Source organism: Photinus pyralis, unplaced genomic scaffold (assembly GCF_008802855.1).
Source record: "Photinus pyralis isolate 1611_PpyrPB1 unplaced genomic scaffold, Ppyr1.3 Ppyr1.4_LG10, whole genome shotgun sequence".
NCBI lineage: Eukaryota > Metazoa > Arthropoda > Insecta > Coleoptera > Lampyridae > Photinus > Photinus pyralis.
This window is the reverse complement of record NW_022170250.1, coordinates 2,311,671-2,339,318: the sequence shown is the minus strand read 5'-3', so window position 1 is coordinate 2,339,318 and position 27,648 is coordinate 2,311,671. Positions and strand designations below refer to the sequence as shown.

Here is a 27,648-nt window from a genome sequence, read left to right as displayed (position 1 = left end):
TCAAGAAATTGACTTGGATTGTGCCGAATTCACCTTTGGTTCGCTCGGCGATGACATTTTGTGCCGGTAAATTGATCAAATGAATGAAATAGTATTCAGTACAATTATTGCCGAGCGAGCCGAAGGCGAGTTCGGCACAATCCGGCCTGCCTTCTTGATTTTTTCGCTTTACTTCAAAGAAATTGGGCTCGATTATGCCGAACTCGCCTTCGGCTGGCAGGGAAATGAAATTTTTTGGCTTAATATTGATCGAATCGACTAAGTAGGCTTCAGTACAATCATTTCCGAGCGAACCGAAGGTGAATTAGGCACAATCCGAACCACTTTCGTGCTTTTATCGCTTTATTTTCAAGAAATTGACTTGAATTGTACCTTTGGTTCGCTCGGCAATGTCATTTTGTGCCGGTAAATTGATCAAATGAATGAAATAGTATTCAGTACAATTATTGCCGACCGAGCCGAAGGCGAGTTCGGCACAATCCGGCCTGCCTTCTTGATTTTTTCGCTTTACTTCAAAGAAATTGGACTGGATTATGCCGAACTCGCCTTCGGCTGGCAGGGAAATGAAATTTTTTGGCTTAATATTGATCGAATCGACTAAGTAGGCTTCAGTACAATCATTTCCGAGCGAACCGAAGGTGAATTAGGCACAATCCGAACCAATTTCGTGCTTTTATCGCTTTATTTTCAAGAAATTGGCTTGGATTGTGCCGAACTCACCTTTGGTTCGCTCGACGATGACATTTTGTGCCGGTAAATTGATCAAATGAATGAAATAGTATTCAGTACAATTATTGCCGAACAATCAGGCCTGCCTTCCTAATTTTTTCGCTTTACTTCGAAGAAATTGGGCTGCATTGTGCCAAAATCGCCTTCGGCTGGCCCGGCAATGACATTTTTTTGGCGTAAAAATGATAAAATCAGTTAAACCTTAAACAGGCTCGTCTACGCGCCGGCCCGTGTGGCGCAGTTCAATTAAAGCTGGACTGCGGTACTAAAGATCCCTGGTTCGAATCCGGGTTCTGTCATGGATATTTGTAAATGTATAGCGGGTTGGGTTGGTACAGCAACCTTGGCTGAAACCCCGCCCACTCAAAAATAAAGGTAAAATAAAATAAAATAAAAAATGATTAAAATAAATGTAATTATTGCCGAGCGAGCCGAAGCTCAGTTCGGCCATTGTATATAACCCTCGGCACAATCCGAGCTACTTTCGTTCTTTTCATTCATTGCTTAGAAGACATTTCCTCGGTTGTGCCGAACTGGTCTTGAATGTTGACGATGACGCATAATGTGCATGAGCCTATGACGCGGTCCAGGGTATCATATTTCACAAGCATTTCGAACTAGTGGTAATGTGGGCATAATCTCACCCCTCAGAAGAGGTGCGTAGTCCCTCGTTCGGAACATGTCAAACTACAGATACATTTCATTTTGAACCACAAATTGTCACATATTCCTATGTACAGTAATTGCCGTTCCGTATGATCATCTTTTTAATACAACAAGTATTGGTAGTATACATACAGCCTGTACATAAGAAAATGACGTCAATCCATTGTGAGTTAATGAGTGTATGTTCAGAAATTAACATCATATTCGCCCCCTTCCCTTTTAATTTTTATTCAGGGTGTAACGGTGACCACAGCAACTACAGTTTCTTAGTGAAGCGTTTGCTTACGCGTCTTGATTATTATGTAATCTATGTAAAAATCATTTGAACGAATAAACAAATATATCTATGTCATACTAGACCAAGGCTAGGAAAGGTGAAAAATTGCTTACGTCCACAGTTTAAATTTTTGGTTCAGATTCCTCAGAACTGGTGTCTTTCTGTTTAACAATAGAGAGTAATAACCCATTTTGGATTCGTTTTCTAGGAAATTCATATTTCGGTACAATTCCATTGATTTTAGTTAACCTACGTCCGCGTTCATTTATAATCAAGGCTTGTTTGCATAATGTTCTGTTGTTAATATTCATAAATTCAAAACCGGGTTTATTATAGGTGCATTGCAAAGAAGAAACCTTTTGCACGCTTCCTTTTTGAAACGACATTTTATTTACCTACCCTCAGTATCGTAATCACTGGACATTTTATTTTCCAGTTATTTTTTCGACAAAATTTATCGCTTTCTTCTTGATAAGAACTCGGAAGTTACTTTATGAGTTGTTATCCAACTGAATGTCATTGAAATTGACAATAAAAATAGTTGTTTTCGGACATTTTTGCGCGCCATTGTTTATTTTAAGAACTTCAAATTGTTTATTCGATCTACTACGAACAAATTCTGTGAGGCTGCTTTTGGGAGGGCTTGGCTGTAGTAACATGCTACGTACAAAATTAGCATTTTTATCGGTTATTCGCCCATTAGCTTTAATGGCGTGGGACAGTGTTTTGCAAATGTGGTAACGAGGAAGGAGGTGTGTTTATTGACGTACCTACACACATCTGAGAAAAAATTCAAAAGTTGGAATTTTGCAGAGCTCTTCCCTTGGGAACCATAGAAATACGAATATGTCTGCTTTAATTAGTGATAAAAGCATGCAATGATGATTGTGATGATTGGATTGCGAAATGCACCAGAAATCAGTTAACGCAACATAACGTCAAACTAATAGCGGGGGGAGGTGTTTTGATTTTTAAGGTTTCTTTATAGATTTTTGAGGGAAATATATATATATATATATATATATATATATATATATTGCCTTTACAAAACTGGTATATACTTCAAGTTCTCGTCGCCAAACAAACCAACGAACCCAACTTTCACTTAATTCTCAATTTGCGTAGATAGGAAAAGAGAAATAATTTTGTTTTACGTAATGACCTCGTTTAGTACGCCTAGGAGCTTCCGGTACATGAACTGTCAACACGTCCTCAAAGGTCGGTGTAAATTCGCAAATCGGAGGCACCACGTAACAGCTCGATTAAATAAATTGCGTAATTTTTGATAAAAAGTGCAATGTGGCCAATAATGCGGTCACGATGGCTAATTTAAAGGGTTTATCGCTCCGAATGATATCATTTCATAGATGAATCAATTATTGGGGACCAATGTCAGTATTAATTGAATGTGGTAACGAAGCTATAAATAAAGCAACTGAATTTGAATAAAACGTCACTTGTTTTGTACATTTTTGGTTTATTTTAAATATGCTAAATTGTTTACTCAAACTGCGCATAGAGGCTTGATGAAAGGACTGGGAATTAAGAGTTTCTATGCAGAAACTTTTATTTTTTCATAAAATCTATGTACTAACTGTGTTTGCAGAAGATAAAAAAAGTTGCTTGTCCTCCTTAAAAAAGGTGTTAATGAGTAGGATGTGGTGACCTAGGGATCATTGAATATGCAAATAGTCCCGACTCCAATCGGGAAAAGACTTTTCGAAGTGTTTGGCGACACTGCAGGCGTGCCCTGACGAGTTGGTCAGGTCAGGGAATCCAAATTGCTATAGCACACACCCTCGGATCTTCAGCTTTGAACTTGAGCATTGCGAAATTATATTATTAAGACGCAATAAAAAGCATGTTGGAAAAACAGGCGGCAAAAAAAACGCTATAAATACTCGATTATATGTTAGTTAAGATAGCGGCAAAAAAATATAATATAGTGAGGAAAAAGTGGTGGGGTTTTTGATTACCAAGTCAAAGCACCGGGCTATTTATAGTAGCTGCAGACGGTTACTGCAAACACTTCCACAGTAACTCGCTATACTAGTGCAAGGTCGAATTTTATTAGACGTGTATTTCTTTTTTACTTTAAAAAAAGTGTGTGACTTCTTAGGTTTTCTTCAAAAATGTAAGAGCAATGTGATTTTGTGTTTGGCTTGATCTAAAAGGTGTGTATTTTGTAGATCCAGGTGACATTATGGAATCGTGGTACATCTACAATCCGTTGTTGGGCGTGACCAACATTCGAAAGATCGAAATTTCTGCCGATGAGTGCATCGAGAATGTCCTGCAGGAGATCGAAGGGAGGATTTCGAAGGGATGTTCCGGGTCCATCGAAGAAATTGAAAATTTAATCCTGCAATCGCAGAGTGAGAGCGACAATCATCCCCAAACCTTTGGCCCGTTTGGCAAAATTAAGCAGTTGTACTTGATATGCAACTGGGAGACTTTGGGGGAAGGTTTGCTTGATGGTTTTGATGATTTGGAAGGTCTCTACGTGCGTAAAAATTCTTCTTTGAGAAGCATCGAGCGTGGATTCTTTAGGAACAAGAGCAATTTGAAGAAGGTGGCCATTAACAATTGCAAACTGGAACTGGAACCGGGTATGTTGAAAGGCATGCCTAATTTAAAGGAACTGGATTTGAGCAGAAACCAAATTGAAGAATTGCCAGTCGGTTTACTCACCGACGTTCCCGACATTGAAACGCTGACATTAGCGCATAACGACATCAGAAGTCTATCTACGAAGGTGTTTTACGGACTTCCACTCTTGGTAAATCTCGATCTGAGCTTTAATCGTCTCCAAGGTTGGAACGACGAAGCCTTCTCCTACGTCAACATGCTTCTCCATCTCAACATCAGCAACAACGCGATAAAGGAGCTCACGCCGGCCTCTTTCAAGAGACTAAACTCTCTCGTCACCCTCAACCTGGACGGCAACTACCTCGAGAGTTTAGAAAAGGACAGCTTCATCGGTTTACCACGCTTGGACCACCTCAGCGTCAACAACAACAAGCTCCAAGAAATCGACACCTACACCTTTGATGCCATTCGCAAACTCAAGGTTTTGCTATTGGAAAACAACGAAATTTCCATCTTCGGCCCCGAAGTCTTCCACAATTTGGGCAAGGTCGAGTTTTTCACCTGCAATCGCAACAGCACCCCCAAACTCGAACTCGATACCTTCAGAGGCTTCTCGGGGGTAACCACTTTACACCTGACTAACATGAACATTGAAACCTTGGACGAAGATTGGTGTTCCGGTTTGTATTCCGTCACCGATCTCGACTTGAGCCAAAACAGACTCACTCACCTCCCGTCGTACGCATTCCGCTGCGCCAAAGCGCTGACCAAGCTGAACCTGCGCGACAACCTCATCGAAACCGTCGACACGCGCACGTTCGACACCGTCTTCAACTTGCAGCACCTGGACCTATCCAACAACAAACTGCGACAAGTCCCCAGCAACAGCTACGACAACTTGTGCAGCGTCCTAACCTTAAACTTGGCCCACAATCTCATCGTCTCCCTAAATCCACTCTCCTTAATCGCCTTTCGAGGACTCAACAAGTTGGACCTCTCCTACAACCAAATCGAGATCATCGAACCCGACGCCTTCCTCGCGAACCACAAACTCGTAAGTCTCAGCGTCAGCTTCGGTTGCGTCAAGGCGGCGACCTCCTGGATCGCGTCCACCAACTTAGTCGACGGGACGAAGAAACCGGGAAGCCCGATACATTTACCGGAACAGTTGAGAAACCTGGCGAGGCTCGACTTCGACAGCTGCGGAATGACGCACGTCGACATCGACTGCAACCAGAACGCGTCGAGCGTCGTGAAACTCGTCGACGATTCGAAGACTGACGCCTGGACGACGAAGGCCGATGATGATATCGCACAAGTCAAACAGTCAATTACAAATTTTATTCATTAAGTATTCTTTTGCTATAAGGTCTTTAATAAAGTATTATTCTACAACCAGAGGTAGATATTTATTTAACCTTCATGCATTGGGTTTAATATAAACATTTGTTCTTTCATGACGTGCTTACCAGTCCGAAAGGAGGAATATGATGTGGGGAGCGGTTTTAAAATACTACCTTCCTGGAGATGAGCCCCACGGAGCGGTCATAAGATACAAACAGTAAAGATACGAATTTCGATTTGGAGCTCTAAAAAATCAAATCCACCGACTTCTTCCGCTCTTCGCTCTTTGTCCTCCCAAGCTTCCTCCGCAATTTGGTTTTCCTCTGACATCGTTGCACTCCTAGTCGACCACCACTTTCACAACTTGACCTTTCAAGGTCTGGATTGTGATTGTACTGAAGCCTATTTATTCGATTCGATAAATGTTACGCCAACAATAAGTTTCTAAGGCGAGTTCGGCACCATCCTGGCCAATCTCTTCTAAGTCAAGCGAGAAGGCACGAGAGTGGGGGTCTCCATCCCCCGATTTAGGTATTCTTAGCGTTTCGTTTACGCGTTCTTCAGATTTGTCTGAAAATTCCTTAACCCATGATTCGTTTCCTTCACGCCCATATCGCATCTCCCTCAATTTTGGCGTTTTTTCACGTCTATCTCGGGCCTTTTGCAGCATCTACCAGGATGGGATCGTCGTAAATTCGTCGTTACGTATTCCTCTCGATCTTCTTTTATATTTCTCTTACCCCTCTTCTTTGTCATCATCAACATTTATTTAGTATTAGGCTCCATTGTCTTCTTAATTTTACTTGGTTGTTTCTGCTTCTTTCTTTTCACCTTTTCATGGCTTCTCAAACCCTTGAGACTGCTTTCCTTCATTTTCTTGAATTTCGAACTGTTTGAAATTATGGATTCTACAGGCCACATTCTATAAGAAAATTTTTTTCCAGGTCGATCTGAGACAATTTTTTTTTCGGGGCTCAAAAAAAGGCAGTGTATAACCTTCCTTTTTTACCAAAAATCGACTACACCAAAATTTCTCGGAAAAACACTTTTTTTATTAATTTGGGTGCGTATAATCCAAATCAATTCGTACTTTTTCGGTCAGACTTCTCAATCAAAAGTTATAGACTAGAAACCAATTTCGAAAGAAAATTCAAAGGGCTGTAACTTTTGAACTAGTAGCCCAATCTTGGAACTGTTTGAAATTATGGATTCTACAGGCCACATTCTATAAGAAAATTTTTTTTCCGGGTCGATCTGAGACAATTTTTTTTTCGGGCTCAAAAAAAGGCAGTGTATAACCTTCCTTTTTTACCAAAAATCGACTGCACCAAAATTTCTCGGGAAAACACTTTTTCTTATTAATTTTGGTGCGTAGAATCCAAAACAATTCGTACTTTTTCGATCAGACTTCTCAATCAAAAGTTATAGACTAGAAACCATTTTCGAAAGAAAATTCAAAGGGCTGTAACTTTTGAACTAGTAGCCCAATCTTGGAACTGTTTGAAATTATGGATTCTACAGGTCACATTCTATAAGAAAATGTTTTTCCCGGATCGATCCGAGACAATTTTTTCTTCGGGGCCCAAAAAAAGGCAGTGTATTACCTTCCTTTTTACCAAAAATCGACTGCACCAAAATTTCTCGGGAAAACACTTTTTCTTATTAATTTTGGTGCGTAGAATCCAAAACAATTCGTACTTTTTCCATCAGACTTCTCAATCAAAAGTTATAGACTAGAAACCAATTTCGAAAGAAAATTCAAAGGGCTGTAACTTTTGAACTAGTAGCCCCATCTTGGAACTGTTTGAAATTATGGATTCTACAGGCCACATTCTATAAGAAAATTTTTTTTCCGGGTCGATCTGAGACAATTTTTTTTTCCGGGTTCAAAAAAAGGCAGTGTATAACCTTCCTTTTTTACCAAAAATCGACTACACCAAAATTTCTCGGGAAAACACTTTTTCTTATTATTTTTGGTGCGTAGAATCCAAAACAATTCGTACTTTTTCGATCGGACTTCTCAATCAAAAGTTATGGACTAGAAACCAATTTCGAAAGAAAATTCAAAGGGCTGTAACTTTTGAACTAATAGCCCAATCTTGGAACTGTTTGAAATTATGGATTCTACAGGCCACATTCTATAAGAATTTTTTTCTTCCGGGTCGATCTGAGACAATTTTTTTTTCGGGGCTCAAAAAAACGCAGTATATAACCTTCCTTTTTTACCAAAAATCGACTACACCAAAATTTCTCGGAAAAACACTCTTTCTTATTAATTTGGGTGCGTAGAATCCAAATCAATTCGTACTTTTTCGATCAGACTTCTCAATCAAAAGTTATAGACTAGAAACCAATTTCGAAAAAAAATTCAAACGGCTGTAACTTTTGAACTAGTAGCCCAATCTTGGAACTGTTTGAAATTATGGATTCTACAGGCCACATTCTATAAGAAAAATTTTTTTCCGGGTCGATCTGAGACAATTTTTTTTTCGGGGCTCAAAAAAAGGCAGTGTATAACCTTCCTTTTTTACCAAAAATCGACTACACCAAAATTTCTCGGGAAAACACTTTTTCTTATTAATTTGGGTGCGTAGAATCCAAATCAATTCGTACTTTTTCGATCAGACTTCTCAATCAAAAGTTATAGACTAGAAACCAATTTCGAAAGAAAATTCAAAGGGCTGTAACTTTTGAACTAGTAGCCCAATCTTGGAACTGTTTGAAATTATGGATTCTACAGGCCACATTCTATAAGAAAATTTTTTTCCGGGTCGATCTGAGACAATTTTTTTTCGGGCCTCAAAAAAAGGCAGTGTATAACCTTCCTTTTTTACCAAAAATCGACTACACCAAAATTTCTCGCGAAAACACTTTTTCTTATTAATTTTGGTGCGTAGAATCCAAAACAATTCGTACTTTTTCGATCAGACTTCTCATTCAAAAGTTATAGACTAGAAACCAATTTCGAAAGAAAATTCAAAGGGCTGTAACTTTTGAACTAGTAGCCCAATCTTGGAACTGCTTGAAATTATGGATTCTACAAGCCACATTCTATAAGAAAAAATTTTTTTCCGGATCGATCTGAGACAATTTTTTTTTTCGGGCCTCAAAAAAGGCAGTGTATAACCTTCCTTTTTTACCAAAAATCGACTGCACCAAAATTTCTCGAGAAAACACTTTTTCTTATTAATTTTGGTGCGTAGAATCCAAAACAATTCGTACTTTTTCGATTAGACTTCTCAATCAAAAGTTATGAACTAGAAACCAATTTCGAAAGAAAATTCAAAGGGCTGTAACTTTTGAACTAGTAGCCCAATCTTGGAACTGTTTGAAATTATGGATTCTACAGGCCACATTCTATAAGAAAATTTTTTTTCGGGTCGATCTGAGACAATTTTTTTTTCGGGGCTCAAAAAAAGGCAGTGTATAACCTTCCTTTTTTACCAAAAATCGACTGCACCAAAATTTCTCGGGAAAACACTTTTTCTTATTAATTTTGGTGCGTAGAATCCAAAACAATTCGTACTTTTTCGATCAGACTTCTCAATCAAAAGTTATAGACTAGAAACCAATTTCGAAAGAAAATTCAAAGGGCTGTAACTTTTGAACTAGTAGCCCAATCTTGGAACTGTTTGAAATTATGGATTCTACAGGCCACATTCTATAAGAAAATTTTTTTCCGGGTCGATCTGAGACAATGATAGGCGACGCACCTCGTGTGGATTGTATATTTTGTTACTTTTAATTATCAGCTGCAATTTAAAAAAAGAACTGTATGGTAATTTATTTTCGAGAAAGGAGTACTTTAAAATGTTTTTGTGGTGCACCTCAGAACTAACCCCCCCCCCCCTTCCCCCCATCGTTACTACACTCATACTCTAATGGCCCGTAACCTATGCAATTCCACCTGGCCCGCAGTTACCCAGTCCGCCCACCCCTCAGACAGGTGCCTAGTCCCTCGTGCGGAATATGATCGATGATCTTTAGACGCTGCATTATAGCTGGTTTTTTTTTTAATTCTGATAACTTAGATATTTTTTCGATTAAATGGCCTTTTTAGCCGTTTGGGTCGCATCCCTAGATCATTTTAAATCATGGTTTGAGCGGTTCGTTTCTTCTCACCGTTGCCATTTTCTTTTTGAAGCAACTGAAACTCAGACCTCAGTACTATTCCATTGGTTTTAGTTAATCTATGCTCGCTTCTGTTAATAATTCAGCCTTGTTTGCATAATGTTCTGTTGTTAATCTTCATGAATTCAAAACGGGGTGCAGTGAAAAGGAGAAACTTTTTGCATGTCTCGCGAAAATGTTTTCTTGAATTAGCAATCTACTCTCAGAATCCTTATCACTCGAAATTTTATTTGCCAGTTCAAGTGTTTTATTTTCTTCGACAAAGTTTATCGCCCGCTTCTTGATAAGAACTCGGAAGTTATTTTTCAAAAATTCAATTCTAAGAGGGTCATGTCAATACCGTTGTTATCCAACTGAATGACATTAAAGTTGACAATAAAAGTAGTTGTTTTCGACCATTTTTGCGCGCTATTGTTTATTTTAAGAATTGTTTACTCGATCTGCTACAAACAAGTTCTGTGATGAGGCTGCATTTGGGGGGCGTGGACTGTAGTAAACACACTACGTACAAAATTAGAATTTTTATCGGTTATTTACCCATTAATTATAGTGGCGTGAGATAGTTTCTTGTAATCGTTGCCCAAATGAAGGAGGTGTGTCTGATAGTATTGACGTACCAGAAAAAGAAACGGTAAAAGTTGCAATTTTGCAGAGCCCCCACCTTGGGAACCAGAGAAGTTTGAGTGCTTTATTTAGAGATAAAGGCAACCAAACATCTTAATCTGATGATCCCATTGTGAAATGCACCCACAATCTTTATCGAAGCAATTATGCAAAAAAAAAGTGGGCTAATCTCACAATTAGTTTCAATGCCAACAAAATTAATTCTAGTGGAAGCGGATGGTGGGGTTTTTGATTAACAAGTGAAAGCTATTTATAGTATCGGTTACCGCAAATAGCAACGCTTTATTAGTGCAAAATCGAATTTTATAGTTTCTTCTTTGAAGATCTCTTGGTTTTTTGAGTTTACAGAACAATTTCTTGAGTTTGATTCAAAACCGTAAGTACAATGTGCATAATTTCATCCCAAGAATAATGTCTAAATCCAGGTGAGGTCATGGAATCTTGCTGCACCTACAACTCTTTGCTTATGAGCGCATCGAGAATGTCTTGGAGGAGATTGAAGGAAGGATTTGGAAGAGATGTTCTGCGTCCATCTAAGAAGTTGAAAAGTGAATCCTGTAGTCGCAGAACGGGAGTAACAATCATCCCCAAAAGTTTGGCCCCTTTAGCAAGATTAAGCAGCTGATGGATATGATGATTTAGAAAGGCTTGACGTGCGTAAAAATTTCGCTTTGAAACGCATCGAGCATGGATTCTTTAGGAAAAGGAGCAGTTTAAAGAAGGTGGCAAACTTGAACTGTAACCAGGTATGTTGAAAGGCATGCCTAATTAAAAGGAACTGGATTTAAGCAGAAACCAAATTGAAAAATTGTCGTTTACTCACCGACGTTTCCGACATTAGCGCATAACGACATCAAAAGCCTATCCACGAAGGTGTTTTACGGACTTCCATTCTTGGTAAATCTCGATCTGAGCTTTAATCGTCTCCAAGGTTGGAACGACGAAGCCTTCTCCTACGTTAACATGCTTCAACATCTCAACATCAGCAACAACGCGATAATGGAGCTCACCCCCGCCTCCTTCAAGAGACTAAACCCTCTCGTCACCCTCAACCTGGAAGGCAACTACCTCGAGAGTTTAGAATAGGACAGCTTCTTCGGTTTACCCCGCTTGGACCACCTCAGCGTTAACAACAATAAGCTCCAAGAAATCGACACCTACACCTTTGATGCCATTCGCAAACTCAAGGTTTTGCTATTGGAAAACAACGAAATTTTCATCTTCGGCCCGGAAGTCTTCCACAACTTGGACAAGGTCGAGTTTTTCACCTGCAATCGCAACAGCACCCCCAAACTCGAACTCGATACCTTCAAAGGCTTCTCGGGGGTAACCACTTTACACCTGACTAACATGAACATTGAAACCTTGGACGAAGATTGGTGTTCCAGTTTGTATTCCGTCACCGACCTCGACTTGAGCCAAAACAAACTCACTCATCTTCCACCGTACGCATTCCGCTGCACCAAAGCGCTGACCAAGCTAAACCTGCGCGACAACCTCATCGAAACCGTCGACACGCGCACGTTCGACACCGTCTTCAACTTGCAGCACCTGGACCTATCCAACAACAAACTGCGACAAGTCCCCAGCAACATCTACGACAACTTGTGCAGCGTCCTAACCCTAAACTTGGCCCACAATCTCATCGTCTCCCTAAATCCACTCTCCTTAATCGCCTTTCGAGGACTGAACAAGCCGGACCTCTCCTACAACCAAATCGAGATCATCGAACCCGACGCCTTCCTCGCGAACCACAAATTCGTAAGGCTCAGCGTCAGCTTCGGCTGCGACCTCCTGGATCGCGTCCACTAACTTAATCGACAGAGCGAAGAAACCGAGAAGCGCGATACATCTGCCGGAACGGTTGAGAAACTTGACGAGGCTCGAATTCGACAGCTGCTGAATGACGCACCTCGACATCGACACCTCCACCGTCGCGAAACTCGACAATTCCAAGACGTAGACCTGCTGATGATGATATCACACAAACCAACCAGTTAATTACAAACTTTCGTCATTAAGTATCTTGTAGGTATATAATCATTAAAGTTGCATGCCTTTTGGGTCGCGTAATGCACCCTCCACTTCTTGATGTTTGGATTTCAGTACGCAGAGGCGAACCTGCTATGAGTCTTAGCCGAGGTCAACTGAGGCTAAACTTTTATGGTCAAAGTGTGATCCGCAACCCCCCCCCCCCCCCCGCCGAGCTCTAGGTTAAATTTCAGAGTTGTTTTTGCTCGCTTGCTGTGATCAACGTCAAGTTCTAAGAAGTTCCAAGGAAACATGTTGATCTTTTCATTTATCGTTTAAACCAAGGTCTCATCGTTATGTATGTACGTTTGGCCGTTGGACCCCCCTTTCCTTGCATTCCGTGAAATGAAGTGATTAAGCTGTCTGCCAATGCTAATTAATAAAGCGATGCACTGTTTAATCAAAGTCGAATGTTATTTACACAATGCAAAGTGATCTATTTTCGTCCCAATGTGGTATCTACGTTAGTTCATGAAAGTGCATTAATTTAAAGCACTTCGAACCGAAGTTCGTACACGTAATCTATCTAGACTCTTGACTTTTATTTATATCGCTCTAGCAAACTGCACTTAATAAAAAGTGACTGCTTAAGAATACGGGCCAGCTTGTATTGCATTAAGGGTGTTTTGATCTTCTGAGCTTCCACAGTAACCTTTTAACCCTCCTAAACGCATCTAGCAGCTTTTGGCAGTCAGTTCCAAGCCTCTAAATACGATTAAGAGTCCTTATAGCTATTAAGATAACTAGGTGTTTAGGTACTGTGTAGGAGCGCATATTTTATCCGAATTCGTCTTTTATTAATTATTATCAAAAATGTTTCTCGAGGCTGGCGTGGGTGGTAACCATGGTAATAGAATCAACATTAAGTACGAAAAATCAGCGTACATAAGTAGTGTATATTGGAGGTTGCTAGGGAATACAATACCGGGATCGCGGGATCCCGAAATACCGGGATCCCGCACACAAATGAAGCGTGATTTGCGGGACTGAGGAATTTATCGACCAAGTGGACGACTCTGTATACTTTGTTAATGAAACGCATAACGGAGAAGTTATTTTTTATATAATTGTTAAAGTTTTTTCGTTAAAAATTTACTATGATTTTTGAGGCACTTTAGAAGTTCACCTTTTTGTGCTTTACAGGTGAGGTTTTTTGAGTTCTAAGTCAGTCCGAAGGTACTTTTTTTGTTAAATGTTGTGATAATTAGCGACTTATTTTAATGCAGAAGTTAACCGCACAGAATTGCTTAGTTGCCAATTTATTTAAAGTTTTGCGGTATGAGATCTTGCTGCGGGATTGCATTCCCTAGTCACATTCTATCAGAAAATTTCTTTTCCGGATCGATCTGTGACAATTTTTTTTTTCGGGGCTCAAAAAAAGGCAGTGTATAACCTTACTTTTTTACCAAAAATCGACTGCAACAAAATTTCACGGGAAAACACTTTTTCTTATTAATTTTGGGGCGTAGAATCCAAAACAATTCGTACTTTTTCGATCAGACTTCTCAATCCAAATTTATAGACTAGAAACCAATTTCGAAAAAAAATTCAAAGGGCTGTAACTTTTGAAATAGTAGCCCAATCTTGGAACTATTTGAAATTATGGATTCTACAGGCCACATTCTATAGGAACATTGTTTTTCCGGATCGATCAGAGACAATTTTTTTTTCGGGGCTCAAAAAAAGGCAGTGTATTATAACCTTCCTTTTTTACCAAAACTCGACTGCACCAAAATTTCACGGGAAAACACTTTTTCTTATTAATTTTGGGGCGTAGAATCCAAAACAATTCGTACTTTTTCGATCAGACTTCTCAATCCAAATTTATAGACTAGAAACCAATTTCGAAAAAAAATTCAAAGGGCTGTAACTTTTGAAATAGTAGCCCAATCTTGGAACTATTTGAAATTATGGATTCTACAGGCCACATTCTATAGGAACATTGTTTTTCCGGATCGATCAGAGACAATTTTTTTTTCGAGGCTCAAAAAAAGGCAGTGTATAACCTTCTTTTTTACCAAAAATCGACTGCAACAAAATTTCTCGGGAAAACACTTTTTCTTATTAATTTTGGTGAGTAGAATCCAAAACAATTCGTACTTTTTCGATCAGACTTTTCAATCAAAAGTTATAGACTAGAAATCAATTTCGAAAAAAAATTCAAAGGGCTGTAACTTTTAAACTAGTAGCCCAATCTTTGAACTGTCTGAAATTATGGATTCTACAGGCCACATTCTATAAGAAAAAATTTTTTCCGGGTCAATCTGAGACAATTTTTTTTCGGGGCTCAAAAAAAGGCAGTGTATAACCTTCCTTTTTTACCAAAAATCGACTGCACCAAAATTTCTTGGGAAAACACTTTTTCTTATTAATTTTGGTGCGTAGAATCCAAAACAATTCGTACTTTTTCGATCAGACTTCTCAATCAAAAGTTATAGACTAGAAACCAATTTCGGAAAAAAATTCAAAGGGCTGTAACTTTTGAACTAGTAGCCCAATCTTGGAACTGTTTGAAATTATGGATTCTACAGGCCACATTCTATAAGAAAATTTTTTTTCCGGATCGATCTGAGACAATTTTTTTTCGGGGCTCAAAAAAAGGCAGTGTATAACCTTCCTTTTTTACCAAAAATCGACTGCACCAAAATTTCTCGGGAAAACACTTTTTCTTATTAATTTTGGTGCGTAGAATCCAAAACAATTCGTACTTTTTCGATCAGACTTCTCAATCAAAAGTTATAGACTAGAAACCAATTTCGAAAGAAAATTCAAAGGGCTGTAACTTTTGAACTAGTAGCCCAATCTTGGAACTGTTTGAAATTATGGATTCTACAGGCCACATTCTATCAGAAATTTTTTTTTCCGGATCGATCTGAGAATTTTTTCTTCGAGACTCAAAAAAAGCAGTGTAACCTTCCTTTTTTACCAAAAATCGACTGCACCAAAATTTCTCGGGAAAACACTTTTTCTTATTAATTTTGGTGCGTAGAATCCAAACCAATTCGTACTTTTTCGATCAGACTTCTCAATCAAAAGTTATAGACTAGAAACCAATTTCGAAAAAAAATTCAAAGGGCTGTAACTTTTGAACTAGTAGCCCAATCTTGGAACTGTTCGAAATTATGGATTCTACAGGTCACATTATACCGGGATCCCGCGGGATTAACATCTAGCAATCCCGCAAATACCGGGATTGAGATTTTGCTGCGGGATTGCATTCCCTAGAGGTTGCCATTGAGGACGTATTTTATTTTATAGATAACTTAACGAACGAGTTTAAACAAATCTTAGAAGAGCGAAAAATTCATGTAAGACTGCCGCCCGGAAATAGTTATGAAATAGAGGCGTCCTCAGGGATCAGTATTAAGGCCAGTGCTATGGAATATGGCGTAAGATGATGTAGTAGGCACTATGGTACCGAGGGGGGTGAAGTTGGTTGCTTTTGCAGATGACCTCACAGTGTAGGTAGTTAGAATGAGAAACGTCAGGGAAATCCTGGAGCTGGTGCAGAGAAGTGTGTGTGTGTGGTGGTGGACTCGATATATCAGAAGATAGTATCATCGACGATAGCATGATAGAAAGTCAGAGTAGCTGGAGGATGATAGACGAGTTCATCACGCACGTAGAACTAAGTAACAGATATCTCTAATTGTCAGTTAAGAGGAGCAATTAGACAACCTTTAAGTTAATAGTCAATAAACCTAATTTAGTTAAAAGTGCCGATTAGTGGCGATTAGGCTTAAGTTTCTCTTAAAATTAACAAACAGATCTCATTGGCGGTTGAAAGTACCAATTAGGATAAAATAAAATTGAAAGTAGCGATTAGGACCAATACAAAAAGGTGTAATTATCAGTTAAAGGCAGTAATTAGTAAGAACTTTCAATTAAAAATGTAAAATAGCTACCATAGTTCTAAATGGTTAAAAGAACAACCTTCCGGATAGAAAATAAGGGTAAAATTGGGACTAGGTAAAATTAAATTTCAGGTGAAAGCAGCAATTATAAGAATTAGAAGTCTTGACGTCACGCCATCCTGTGTATTTGCCAATAAGAGGACTACTCGTAATCATGCTAATTAAGGATTAAGCAAAGCCCATAAACACATTTTAATTTGCATTAACGTAAGCGCGATTTTTTCTCTCGCTCGTTGGTCGTCTCAGTCGAATTTTGTACAGTAACTGACCTTCGGTAGTACCCAATATTTTACTATTGTTTGTCGTGGAGATATTGACATTGACTGCGGCGGCAAGTCATCGTATTGACAAAATCGCTGAAGGGGGTGTGGTTGTTTGATGATAGCTTATCGTAAAGGTCGCAAACAGTGTAATTTACCCAATTATCACTATGAGATAGTAGTTAAAAATATGTTATTTGTACGTTCTAGTGGGGGGAATCGCTGGGGCATTGATCGTGCTGATACTCCAAGCACGCTAAGGTATAAATAACACTCAGTTCAGGCTACTTCGCAGTGTAGTAGTAACCTGCTGATCGGATTCAAGGCTATTTTCATCACACTTTTTGCATACGTTTACACGCTGTAAGTCATTGACGTAAATAAAGAAACCCTTACCTATTCCCTTTTTTTAGCTCATGGAATCGTGGCACCTCTACAATCCCGCTCTGGGCTTAGGCGCCATAGCCAAGATTCGACTCTCCATTAACGAAAACGTAGAGGGCGCCCTGCAGGAAGTCGGACGGCATGTTCTGAAAGATACGGTAGTAGTAAACGAAATCGAAAACCTAATCTTTCAGTCTCACGCTGCAGACGACCCGTGGCAATTCGCCCCATTCAAGAAAATTAAACACCTCTACCTAGACTGCAATCGAGAGGTGCTATCCGCCGGTTTGCTGGACGGATTGGACGACTTGGAAGGGATCTACATTCCCGGCAACAGGTCGTTGAAGACCATCCAGCCTGGGTTCTTCAGCGACAAGAAAAACCTGAAAAGGGTGGTCATCAACAATGGGAAGCTGCAACTGGAACTGGGCACCTTTAGAGGAATGCCCAATCTGAAGGAGCTCGATTTGAGAGGAAACCAAATCGAAGACCTCCCCGTGGGTTTATTTACCGACGTACCCGACGTAGAGAAGCTGACACTGGCTCACAACAACATCATGAGCTTGCCCACGAAGATCTTCTACGGACTTCCTTTCCTGAACGACCTCGACCTCAGTTGGAACCACTTGGAGTCGTGGAACGACGAGGCCTTCTCCTACGTGAACATGCTCCTCCGCCTCAACATCAGCAACAACGACATAAACCGGCTAATTCCGGCCTCCTTCAAGAGGCTCAACTCTCTCCTCGCGCTCCACCTCGACGGGAACTACCTCGAGAACTTGGAGAAGGACAGCCTTGTCGGGCTGCCGCGTCTGGGCCATCTCAGCGTGAACAACAACATGCTGAAGAAGATCGACACCTTGACTTTCGACTACGTCAAGGCGCTCGGCGTCTTACTCTTGGAAGGTAACGACATCGCCTCGCTCGGCTCGGAAGCGATCAACGATTTGGTCACGTCTCTGCGCGTGGAGGAAGACTGGTGCGTCGGCCTGCACTCGCTCACCGAGCTGGACCTGAGCGGAAATAAGATCAGGCACATTCCCGCGAACGCCTTCGACTCCGCCAGGGCGCTGTCCAAGTTGAATCTGCGCGACAACCTCATCGAGAGCATCGATCCGAGGGCGTTCGATAACGTTTTCAAGCTGAAGTCTCTGGACTTGTCGCGTAACAGACTGCCGCGACCCCCCAGCAATAGCTACGGTGACCTCTGCTCCGTCGCCGTCCTCAACCTGTCGAATAATCGAATCACGAGCATGGGGAGGAACTCGCTGGTCGCGTTTCGAGGTGTCCGAGACCTGGACATTTCCGGAAACCCGGTGGAGTCCATGGAGCCGGACACGTTCTTCTTCAACCGGAAGCTCGCCAATCTACGCGTCAGCTTTAGCTGTTCACGTGCGGCTACTTCGTGGTTGGACGCCGTCGGCCTGACCAACGAGTACCTGCCCGAGCGTTTGAGGAATTCGACCAGAATCAAAGCCGAGAGTGATGATGGTAGCACGCATATCGAAATTCGTGCGAGTTTACCGACCGAGGAATGGAATAAATGTGATAGCATTATCAAGTTCAAGCAGCTAGTTACTAACTTGATGTATTAGGTTTACGCAATAAAACAGTCATTTCGAAATTCATTATTGCGCCTAAATGTAGGCAACACACGCATCCTTCAGGCAAAGTTGGTAATCTTACGTACGAATTTTTTGCCTCTTTCTCACCGAAATTAATCTAAGATACCCGAACTACCTCCGCCATAGAAATACGTGGATGTGTACATAGGTATTCCACGGTCGCCATGAGTAGGTATATTAAAAACAAGTATAAATTGTGCACAACTCTTGTGCAGAATAAGTGCATTTTTTTTAACCGAAATAGCTTTTGGTTTGACATCACCAATGGATATAATTCTTGCAGACGTCTCAATCACTCTTTGTGAGTACCCTCTTCCGATCCGTTCTTGAGGTATAAGGGGATATATCCGATCACGATAAGAGGGAGGGCTATAGTTGGTAGAAATTAATTCCTTTCGATGAGACCTTTCATTAGAGTACCATGAGGGATAAAACTAGCCCCCCCCCCCACACACCCCGTACTTTGATAAGACAGAAAGAAGGGCAGTAGTTAGTAGAAAACGGTTCCTTTCGTTGAGACCTTTAATTAGAATACAATAAGAGGTGAAATTAATTTTTATCCCCCCCCCCCTCCCTCAGGCCCCGTCGCTCACTGATCTCGATTATTTTAGACAGCGAAATTTGATGGCCATCTGGCATACCTTCAAGGTATAGGCTACCTACTACAAAAAATTCCAGGATTCTAGGACCATTCCCCTAGAAGTAGTTCGAAACGACAGAAGTGGGTGCGAACGGACGGACGGACAAAACGCCAACAATACCAAACTCTTAAAAAATGCGCTAAAAACCTCAAAGGAAGCAGCGAGAAACCTAAAAAAACATGGAAATATCTCTAAGAATGCTGGCAGAAAGCGCGAAGAAAGCTTGAAGCAAGCGTGCGGAAATCTCTAAAGAAGCGTGAAGAGATCACGATGAAAGCGTGAAGAAGGAAGATAAAACAGTGTTCAAGTAGATGTGAAAACATCACAAAGGAGGTATTACAAATCTTGAAAGAAGCGTAAAGAAATCTAAAAGGAGGCATTCTGCAGTATAGAAACAGGCCTGCAGAACTGTCGATGTAGGCGTGAAGAAAGCTGAAGGAAACACAATAAAGAATCGAAGAAGGCTCACGAAGCGTTAAGATGCCTTGAAGAAGTGCAAGGAAGGTTTGAAGAGGAGTGAGCCGTGAAAAATGACGGAAGAGAGTATGAATAATTTGAGAAGGAGTGAAGAAATCTCGAAGAAGACATGAAGAATCGAAATAGGGAGATGCGAAGAAATATCGGAGGCGGCCTTAAGATGAGTACAGGGTGTCCCATTAATAATGGTCACAGGCTATATCTATGGAACCATTAATTGCACAGCTTCGGAAAAAAAAATTTGTTAACAAAAGGGGCCAAGAGAAATCGCTGGAAATTTTCTAACTTCGCCGCTAGAGGGCGTATGATTCATGGTTAGGTAGAAAAATGACTTTTATTATTTACTCAATTCATATTTCTCTGATTTAGTTTGAATCATTTTTTTGTTGCTCATAATTAAAAAAACTTAGATTGAGTGTTAATTTTGAACTGCCATCGCCTCATTCACTTTGACATAATTATCGGTTGCTTTTTGTTCATTTGTTTCATATCCAACTTGGATGAATATAAATATTGCAATTAAAATTTGTGAATGTTCGTATTTTCCCCATATCTTTGTTTAGAAAACAGATATCAAAATGCGGTTTTCACTGATATTCTCACTTTTTCATCTTATTTGATAATATAATATAATAATTATATCGTTCCATTTGAAATTTTTAAAAAAACGAGCGAAGTTTATGTTAATGTCACATCGCGCCCTCTACCACTCATCACGTTTACTAAATAGACTCTCTTCATGTAAAATCTGATTCCGCGAAGAGAGCTCCTTCCAACAAGACCTATTATGTGAAAATCTGTTAACCTAATCCGAAGTTACAATCAATTCCTTAAAGAGATGTTCCCCTTCCTCCACTCCTCATATTTTATGAGCTAGAGCAATTTGCGCTCCATCAAAATGATGCAAAATTGATACAAGATTACGATGCATGTATTTTTTATGCATGTTTGTTGGTATATTTTAGGAAAAAAGTCATTTGTCTACTTAACCATGAATCGTACGCCCTCTAGCGGCGAAGTTACAAACTTGAAAATAATTTCCAGGCCCCTTTTGTTAACAAATTTTTTTCCCCGAAGCTGTGCAATTAACGGTTCCATAGATATGACCTGTGACCATTATTAATGGGACACCCTGTACAAGGAGCCGTGGAAAACTCTTGAAGAAGGTGTGAGGAAACCCTCGGGGATTTGTGATGAATTCTCAAATGGGCTTAAAGGAGGCACGAAAAGGCTTGAAAGAAAGATGAAGAGACTCAGAAAGGAAGCGCGAAAGAACTTGAATCGGATGTATAAAGATGGCTCGAAGGAGCAATGAACAAATTCCAAATGAGGCGTACACAAGGAAACCTGGAAAAGTTTAGAAGAAGACGTGAAGAAATTAGGAAAGATGCATGCGGACGTGACGAAGGATAGTGACAAAGAAGGCACACAGACGAATTGAAGAAGACGCGAAGATAGCTTTAAGCAAACTTGAGAAATCTTCACGGAAGTGTAGACATAGAGAAGGCTCAAGGGAGATAAAGAAGATTGGAAGGAGACGCAAAGAAGAGTGGGCCAAGCGTTTACTCTCAATGGAGGTGTGACGAAAACACGAAACAAGCGTGGGGAAACCTATCTTGACGGTGGCGTAAATACGTTCAAAGGCGGAACAAAGAAGACTTCAAGAAAATTTGAAGGGGTATGCACACATCTTGAATGAGATTCGAATGAAGCGCGAAAGGGCTCGAATCAAGCGCAAAAAAGGCATAAAGGAGAAGTGCAGAAGACTAGAAGGAGGCATGAAGAAAGGTCAAATAACTATCAGGAAAAAGTGAAGAATACTCGAAGGAAGTAGGGGACGGAGGCGAGAAAAAGGCTTGAACGAAGAGTAAAGGACGATAGAAGAAGGTATGGAGAAATCTTAACAAAGCGAGAAGAATAATTGAAGCAAGCGTGAAGGAATCTCGAAGAAATGTTGAATAAAACGTAAAATGGTCTAAAAAAAAATGCGCAAGGAATCTCAACTCAAATAAATAATCGTCAAGAATTTCGAAAAAGATGTGAAGACGGCTGAAAGAGGCTTCATGAAATCTCCAAGGATACGTAAACAAGACTTGACGGAGACGTAAAGAAAGCGTGAAGACGTCTCGAAGGAGGCATAAAGGAGAAGCGAAGAAGGCCTCGGAAGCGGCAAGACGGTTCCAAGACGGTGTAATTTGGAATATCCGCCTCCAGGGAACACTTGCTGCTAGACAAATCTTACTTCCTTCGCCATCTTTCATCATTCATCCTCAAAAAGCCCCACAGCAAAATTTTCCTTTAAAAAAAGCTTCCGTGAAATACTGACCTTCAAGAAGACGCTCTCTAAAAATATTCACCGCTCCAGGAGTAACCCCTCGGTAAATCTCCCGCCCTCTATAAAATGTTTCCATCTGATGCTTGGTATCTCTCGGAATATCCATCCCCCAAGAGAACGTGTTGTTAAAACCGCATTCGCAAGGGCTTCTACTCGTCCCCAGGAAAACTCATGGGTAGGTAAATTCTTCTTCAGAAATTTCCGACCTTGAAGATATATTCTCTAAACCCTTGCCTAAAAATTTGCTTCCAACGAAAGGTGCATAAAATTGCTTTTGGCGTAAAGTTCGGGGGCACCTCGTCTTTTTTAGGTGGCGAAATTATAGACACCTTCTTCTCGCCCTTCACTTCATAGTCTACCTCTTTTCCGGTTTCCGTTCTACGGTTTCCAGTCTTTGCTTCCGTTTCTGCCTTCCGCTTTTCCCTTCTTATTTCCCGTGTACAAGTTCTTCTAGTTTTCCTCTTTCTACTTCCTACTGCGGTTTCCGTGTCTTCTTTTCATTGCTTTATTGTTGCTCGTTACCGCTTTCCTGTTATTGCTTTCCGTTACCTTTCCCATTACTTGCGTTTCTTGTTTCCCGTATCCTCTACACTCGCTCGCCAGTACCAACTTACCGTTCCCAGTTTCTCTCGCAATCCTCGCTCCCTAGAATTCCATCCACGGTTTCCCATTTTTGTCTCACGCTTTTAGTATTTCAGTGCCAATTCTCGCTTTTGGCTACCCCGCGCCCCATTCCCCATTTTCGTTATCTGTTTGAAACCCACGTTTCCCCATTTTCTTCCGCAGTTTCCCGCGTCTGCTTCTCGTTTCTGTGTTCCGTTTCCTGATTTTGATTCATGTCTCTGTGCCTTATTTATGTTTCCCGTCTCCTTTTCCTATCTTCCGTTTCCAGTGTCCTTGCTTCCGTTTGCACTTATAGTTTCCCGTTTCCGTTAACCATTTCATGTCTGTTTCTATTTCCAAATACAAAAACGAGAACCTTCAAAATGTGTAAAATGGTTTTGATAATATCACGGATTTTCCTGGCTGAGAAAGAAAATACCTCTCTTAGTTACGATTCTTCGTTACCGTTTCCCATTGTCGTTTCCCGTTACCGTTTCCCGTTGCCCTTTCCTCTTACTGCTTTCCGTTACATTTCCTATTACTTTCTTGTTGCCCGTATCCTCTACCCTCACTCGCCAGTACCCATTTTCGTTATCTGTTTCAAACCCCCGTTTCCCCATTCTCTTCCGCAGTTTCCCGTGTCTGCTTCTCGTTTCTGTGTTCCGCTTCCTGATTTTGATTCATGTCTCTGTGCCTTATTTATGTTTCCCGCCTCCTCTTCCTGTTTCTGTTCCCGTCTCCCTTTCCTATCTTCCGTTTCCAGTGTTTCTGCTTCCATTTCTTATTTGCACCTCTAGTTTCCCGCTTCCGTTAACCATTTCATGTCTGTTTCTATTTCCAAATACGAAAACGGGAATCTTGAAAATGTGTAAAATGGTTTGAAAAATATCATCGATTTATAGGAATGTTTTCCTGGCTAAAAAAGAAAATACTTCTCTTAGTTACGATTTTTCGTTACCGTTTCCCGTTACCGTTTCCTGTTACTTTTTCCCGTTACCTTTTCCCGTTACCATTTCCCGTTACCGTTTTCCGTGACCGTTTCCCGTTACCGTTTCTCGTTACCGTTTTAATATCACCGTTTTAATATCACGAATTTTCCTGGCTGAGAAAAAATATACCTCTCTTAGTTACGATTCTTCGTTACCGTTTCCCGTTACCGTTTTCCGTTACCGTTTCTCATTACCCTTTCCGGTTACCGTTTCGCGTTACCTTTTCCCGCTACCCGTTACCGTACCGGTACCTGCTTCCTATCTTTGTTCCTTATCTCCGTTTCCTTATCAGACGTCCATTTCCTATCTCCTGGCTGAGAAAAAATATACCTCTCTTAGTTACGATTCTTCGTTACCGTTTCCCGTTACCGTTTCTCATTACCCTTTCCGGTTACCGTTTCGCGTTACCTTTTCCCGCTACCCGTTACCGTACCGGTACCTGCTTCCTATCTTTGTTCCTTATCTCCGTTTCCTTATCAGACGTCCGTTTCTTATCTCCCGTTTCCGTTATTTGTTTCTATTATTGTTCCGGTGTATTGTTGCTGTTTTTGTTTCCTATTTCCGTCTATAATCTATGTATAATGTCAACGTTTATAAAACTTTAGAGTTCAGAATTGTTTATCTACAGGGTGGCCACAAGAAGTATTTACATTTTTGATGGTAGTGTACTCAGCCCTGGAGAATTTTGGGGTGATGGGGCAGCGGTCATTCATCTGCTAAGGATTGGTATGAATTCTCCAAGATTGTTATTTCTATAGATCCCAGAGTGAGAGACCCCCTTCCCTCCCCCAGGTCGAATCTTGAAAAAATCTGCCAGGTTTCTTCTTCGACATTATCAGATATTTCAGGTTGTTAATTAGTAGTTCCCCACTTTGGAGAGCATCGCCTAAGAATTTTACATCTGGACTGAGAAAAGTAGCCCAAACGAGCTCTTATTCAATTAATAAGTAGCTGAAAATGTGTCGTTAATCTCGGGGTTGGCCCAAAGGTTATCGTTTTGAATATTTCCGCGCTCGTAGACAACAAAGACCAAAGGTCTGAAAACAGATTTCTATTCAATTAAATTATATGAAAATAGACTACAATAAATAATGATAAGGATATCTAAACGGCTAGCTTTCAATTTCAATTACATCGTCCTTCTTGGATAAGACGGCCACCACGGTTGGAGAAATGCAATTTCCCTCAACCCGAATCGACTTTAATCGCTTCAAGCTGACCACCTCCTCGACATTCGAAATAGCGTTGTAACCGAGATTCAAATCGGTTAAGTCGAGCGAATGGACCCAGCGCTCGATCGTCTTCAGGTGGTTGTAGCTCAAATCGAGGCTCTGCAGTTGTTCGTTCGCGGTAAACGCTTCGGGATCGATGAACTCGACGAGGTTGTTCGATAGGTCGAGATCGCGTAGCTCGCGAAACGAGGCGAACGACCGACGCCCTAAGGCGGCGATGTGGTTGTTTGATAGATTGAGGGTCGTGACGGTGTGGAGGTTGTCGACTTGGGCGGGGGGCTGTTTGAGACGGTTGCGCGATAGGTCCAGGTGTTTTAATCTGTAGACGCTGTAGAAGGCGAGCGGGTCGACGGTGTCGATGAGGTTGCCGCTGAGGTGGATTTCGTTGAGTTTTGGAATTGCGTGGAAGGCGCAGCGGGGGAGGCGGGTCAGTTTGTTCTCGTTGAGATTGAGTTCGGTGAGCGAGTGCAGGCCGACGCACCAGTCGTCCTCTAAGGTGTCCAGGTTGATTTTGTTGAGGTGGAGGGAGGTGAGACGAGAGAATCCGTTGAAGGAGTTCTTTTTCAGATTGCCAATGTTGTTGTTGTCCGATCGGAAGACCTGCAGCGTTGCCAGGTTGGTGAAGACGTTCTGGCCGATGGACGAAATCTCGTTATGCTCCAGTAGCAGAACCTTCAGAACCTTCAGGTGGTCGAATGTGGACGGGGTGATCGTTTTAAGCTTATTGTTGTTAACCCCCAGACAATCGAGCCGCGGTAGTCCGATGAAAGTGTCCTTTTCCAAATTTTCCAAGCTGTTGCTGTCGAGATTTAAAGTGAGGAGGGAGTTCAGCTTTTTGAACGATGACGGTTTTAGTTGCCTAAGTTTGTTGTTGCTGATGTCCAAGTGGTTTAAGCTGTTAACGTACGAAAAGGCCTCCTCGTTCCAGTCCTTCAGCTGGTTAAAGCTCAGGTCGAGCTCTTTCAGAAATGGCAGGCCATAGAAGCACTTGGCGGGCAAGCTCGCAATGTTATTGTGTGCCAGTACGAGTTTCTCGAGATCGGGAAGGTCGCCGAGGAGACCAAGAGGGAAACGCTCCAGGTGGTTGTGCCCCAAGTCGAGCTCCTTCAGGTTTGGCATCCCCTTAAACAAACCCACTTCCAACTGCAACCTCGCATTGTTAACCACAAGTCTCTTCAGAGCTGGTTTATTAGCGAAGAATCCAATTTCTATACGCTTTAACTCGTTGCCATTTGGTACGTAGAGACCTTCCAGGTCATCCAAGCCGTCCAGCAGCTCACACTCTAAGCTCTCCCAGTTGCACGACAAGTAAAGCTGCTTAACCTTACGGAATTGTGCAAACGTCGCCTTATTATTATCGCGGTTGCTTTGCGATTCTACGATTAAATTTTCAATTTGGTAGGCAGGTGTGGAACACTCCTCCAAAGGACGCCCTTTGATTTCTCGTAGCACGCTCTCTGCGTCTTCGCCCTTAGGCAACTCTAGCCTCCTCATCCCTATTTCCGGGTTATAAACGTACCAAGCTTCTGGTGTATGCATCCTAAAAAAACGACGGATAGTGCGGAATGCAAAATTTCGAAAACACTCACCTAGAGGAGTACCGTGCTGAATGAAGATAATCTAAACTCTTACTAACGCATTTGGTACACGTCCTTTGAAACTGAGCAATTGTAAAATACCAGCACTTAAATAGTCTGGCGATAACGATTCCTACAAGTAATGGGGCAAGGTTTACTTTCCAAGCTTACACGTAAATGAACCGATGATTATAACGCAATTTTTCTATACTTTATACGCTCTGACGCAAATGGGTTTTGTTAAAATAGCGCACCGAGTCAGATATGAAAACAGTTCCTTATCGGTTTGCTTGCACATTAAAAACTAGCAATTAAAGTGAATTACGCAAATATTTATTTCCCAGCCTTGATTGTGTTACGTCTCTGGATGTTTCTTTGTTCCTTCAAGTAAGGTCTCTACTTACCTATACTAAACTACAGATTTTGAAAATCTCCCTCAAGTAAAATGAAAAAACTAGGCTACCAGAAACTGGCTGCATTCCTGAGAAACATAAACAGAAGGCATATTGTCCATTTCAAAAAACATCCGATAACATTTGATTTCCCTTTTGCGTAGACTAAGCAAAGATAATGTTTTTAAATAACGTTACTGCCCAAGGTAAAGCGAAAACATTTCGAAACACGTCCAAATTTCAAAAATGTGAAGATCGTTTGCAAAAAAGTACGCTAGAAAATTTGCAAAAGAGCGATTGTGCGCTTCCCTTGCGTTTTCTGTCGAAATGACCAACTCTGGCATGAAAAACATAGTGACATTTGATGAATTCCATAACCTTTTCAAAAAAAAACGATGCACCTCTGGAAGTTTCCTTTCAGTATTTTTTTTCAATAAAAAATGTGCCAAATTCTTGACAGGACAGCTTCCTAGCTCAAGCCAAGAATCGCGCTCTTGGAAGAGTGTCTTCAAAAAATGGTAAGTGTAGAGAAACAAGCATAAATTGTGCACAACTCTTGTGCAGATAAAGCGCATAGCTTTTGTTTTGACAACACCAAGGGATATATTTCTTGCAGACGTCTCAATCGCCCTTTGTGAGTACCTCTTCCGACAATCCGATCTTGGGGCATAAGGGAATATACGCGATCACGATAAGAGGTCGAGGAGGAGGGTTATGGTTGGTAGAAATTAATTCCTTTCGTTGAGACCTTTCATTAGAGTACCATGAAGGATATAACTAGTTCCACCCCCCAACCCCCCTCCACCCCGTACTTTGATAAGGGGACAG

General features: G+C 41.0%; 4 protein-coding genes across 5 annotated transcripts in view; 3 read left to right on the top strand and 1 right to left on the bottom strand.

Annotated features, from left to right (window-relative positions):
• Positions 1–5,661, top strand: part of LOC116161429 (protein artichoke-like) — a 6,311-nt gene extending 650 nt beyond the window's left edge. The window contains exon 2 of the mRNA XM_031474765.1: positions 3,862–5,661. Within this exon, the coding sequence (XP_031330625.1) occupies positions 3,862–5,612 (1,751 nt within the window). The 3' untranslated portion in view covers positions 5,613–5,661. The remainder of the gene's footprint in view (positions 1–3,861) is intronic.
• Positions 5,662–9,539: 3,878 nt separating this feature from the next.
• Positions 9,540–12,444, top strand: LOC116162198 (leucine-rich alpha-2-glycoprotein-like). Its single transcript, XM_031475755.1, has 2 exons — positions 9,540–10,736; positions 10,786–12,444. Exon 2 carries the CDS (start codon positions 11,711–11,713, stop codon positions 12,170–12,172), a length of 462 nt encoding a protein of 153 aa, XP_031331615.1. The 5' UTR covers positions 9,540–10,736; positions 10,786–11,710; the 3' UTR covers positions 12,173–12,444.
• Positions 12,445–16,611: 4,167 nt separating this feature from the next.
• On the top strand, positions 16,612–18,577 carry LOC116162197 (insulin-like growth factor-binding protein complex acid labile subunit). Of its 2 annotated transcripts, none has more exons than XM_031475752.1 (2): positions 16,612–16,928; positions 16,979–18,577. In XM_031475752.1, exon 2 carries the CDS (start codon positions 16,982–16,984, stop codon positions 18,542–18,544), a length of 1,563 nt encoding a protein of 520 aa, XP_031331612.1. In that variant the 5' UTR covers positions 16,612–16,928; positions 16,979–16,981; the 3' UTR covers positions 18,545–18,577. The 2 variants fall into 2 exon arrangements, with proteins under 2 accessions (XP_031331612.1, XP_031331614.1); XM_031475754.1 differs by lacking the exon at positions 16,612–16,928 and having other exon boundaries at positions 16,979–17,107; positions 17,157–18,577.
• A 6,077-nt stretch (positions 18,578–24,654) lies between these two features.
• On the bottom strand, positions 24,655–26,622 carry LOC116162196 (insulin-like growth factor-binding protein complex acid labile subunit). The gene is made up of 2 exons (XM_031475751.1): positions 26,441–26,622; positions 24,655–26,391 (listed from the first exon to the last, which is right to left on the bottom strand). The coding sequence occupies exon 2, from the start codon at positions 26,388–26,390 to the stop codon at positions 24,732–24,734; it is 1,659 nt and encodes a 552-aa protein (XP_031331611.1). The 5' UTR covers position 26,391; positions 26,441–26,622; the 3' UTR covers positions 24,655–24,731.
• Between the last annotated feature and the right edge of the window lie 1,026 nt (positions 26,623–27,648).

Bases quoted from the DNA above. Each gene is read 5' to 3' on its own strand.
- LOC116162196 (XM_031475751.1), bottom strand. From the start codon at position 26,390: ATGCATACACCAGAAGCTTGGTACGTTTATAACCCGGAAATAGGGATG.
- LOC116162197 (XM_031475752.1), top strand. From the start codon at position 16,982: ATGGAATCGTGGCACCTCTACAATCCCGCTCTGGGCTTAGGCGCCATA.
- LOC116162198 (XM_031475755.1), top strand. From the start codon at position 11,711: ATGAACATTGAAACCTTGGACGAAGATTGGTGTTCCAGTTTGTATTCC.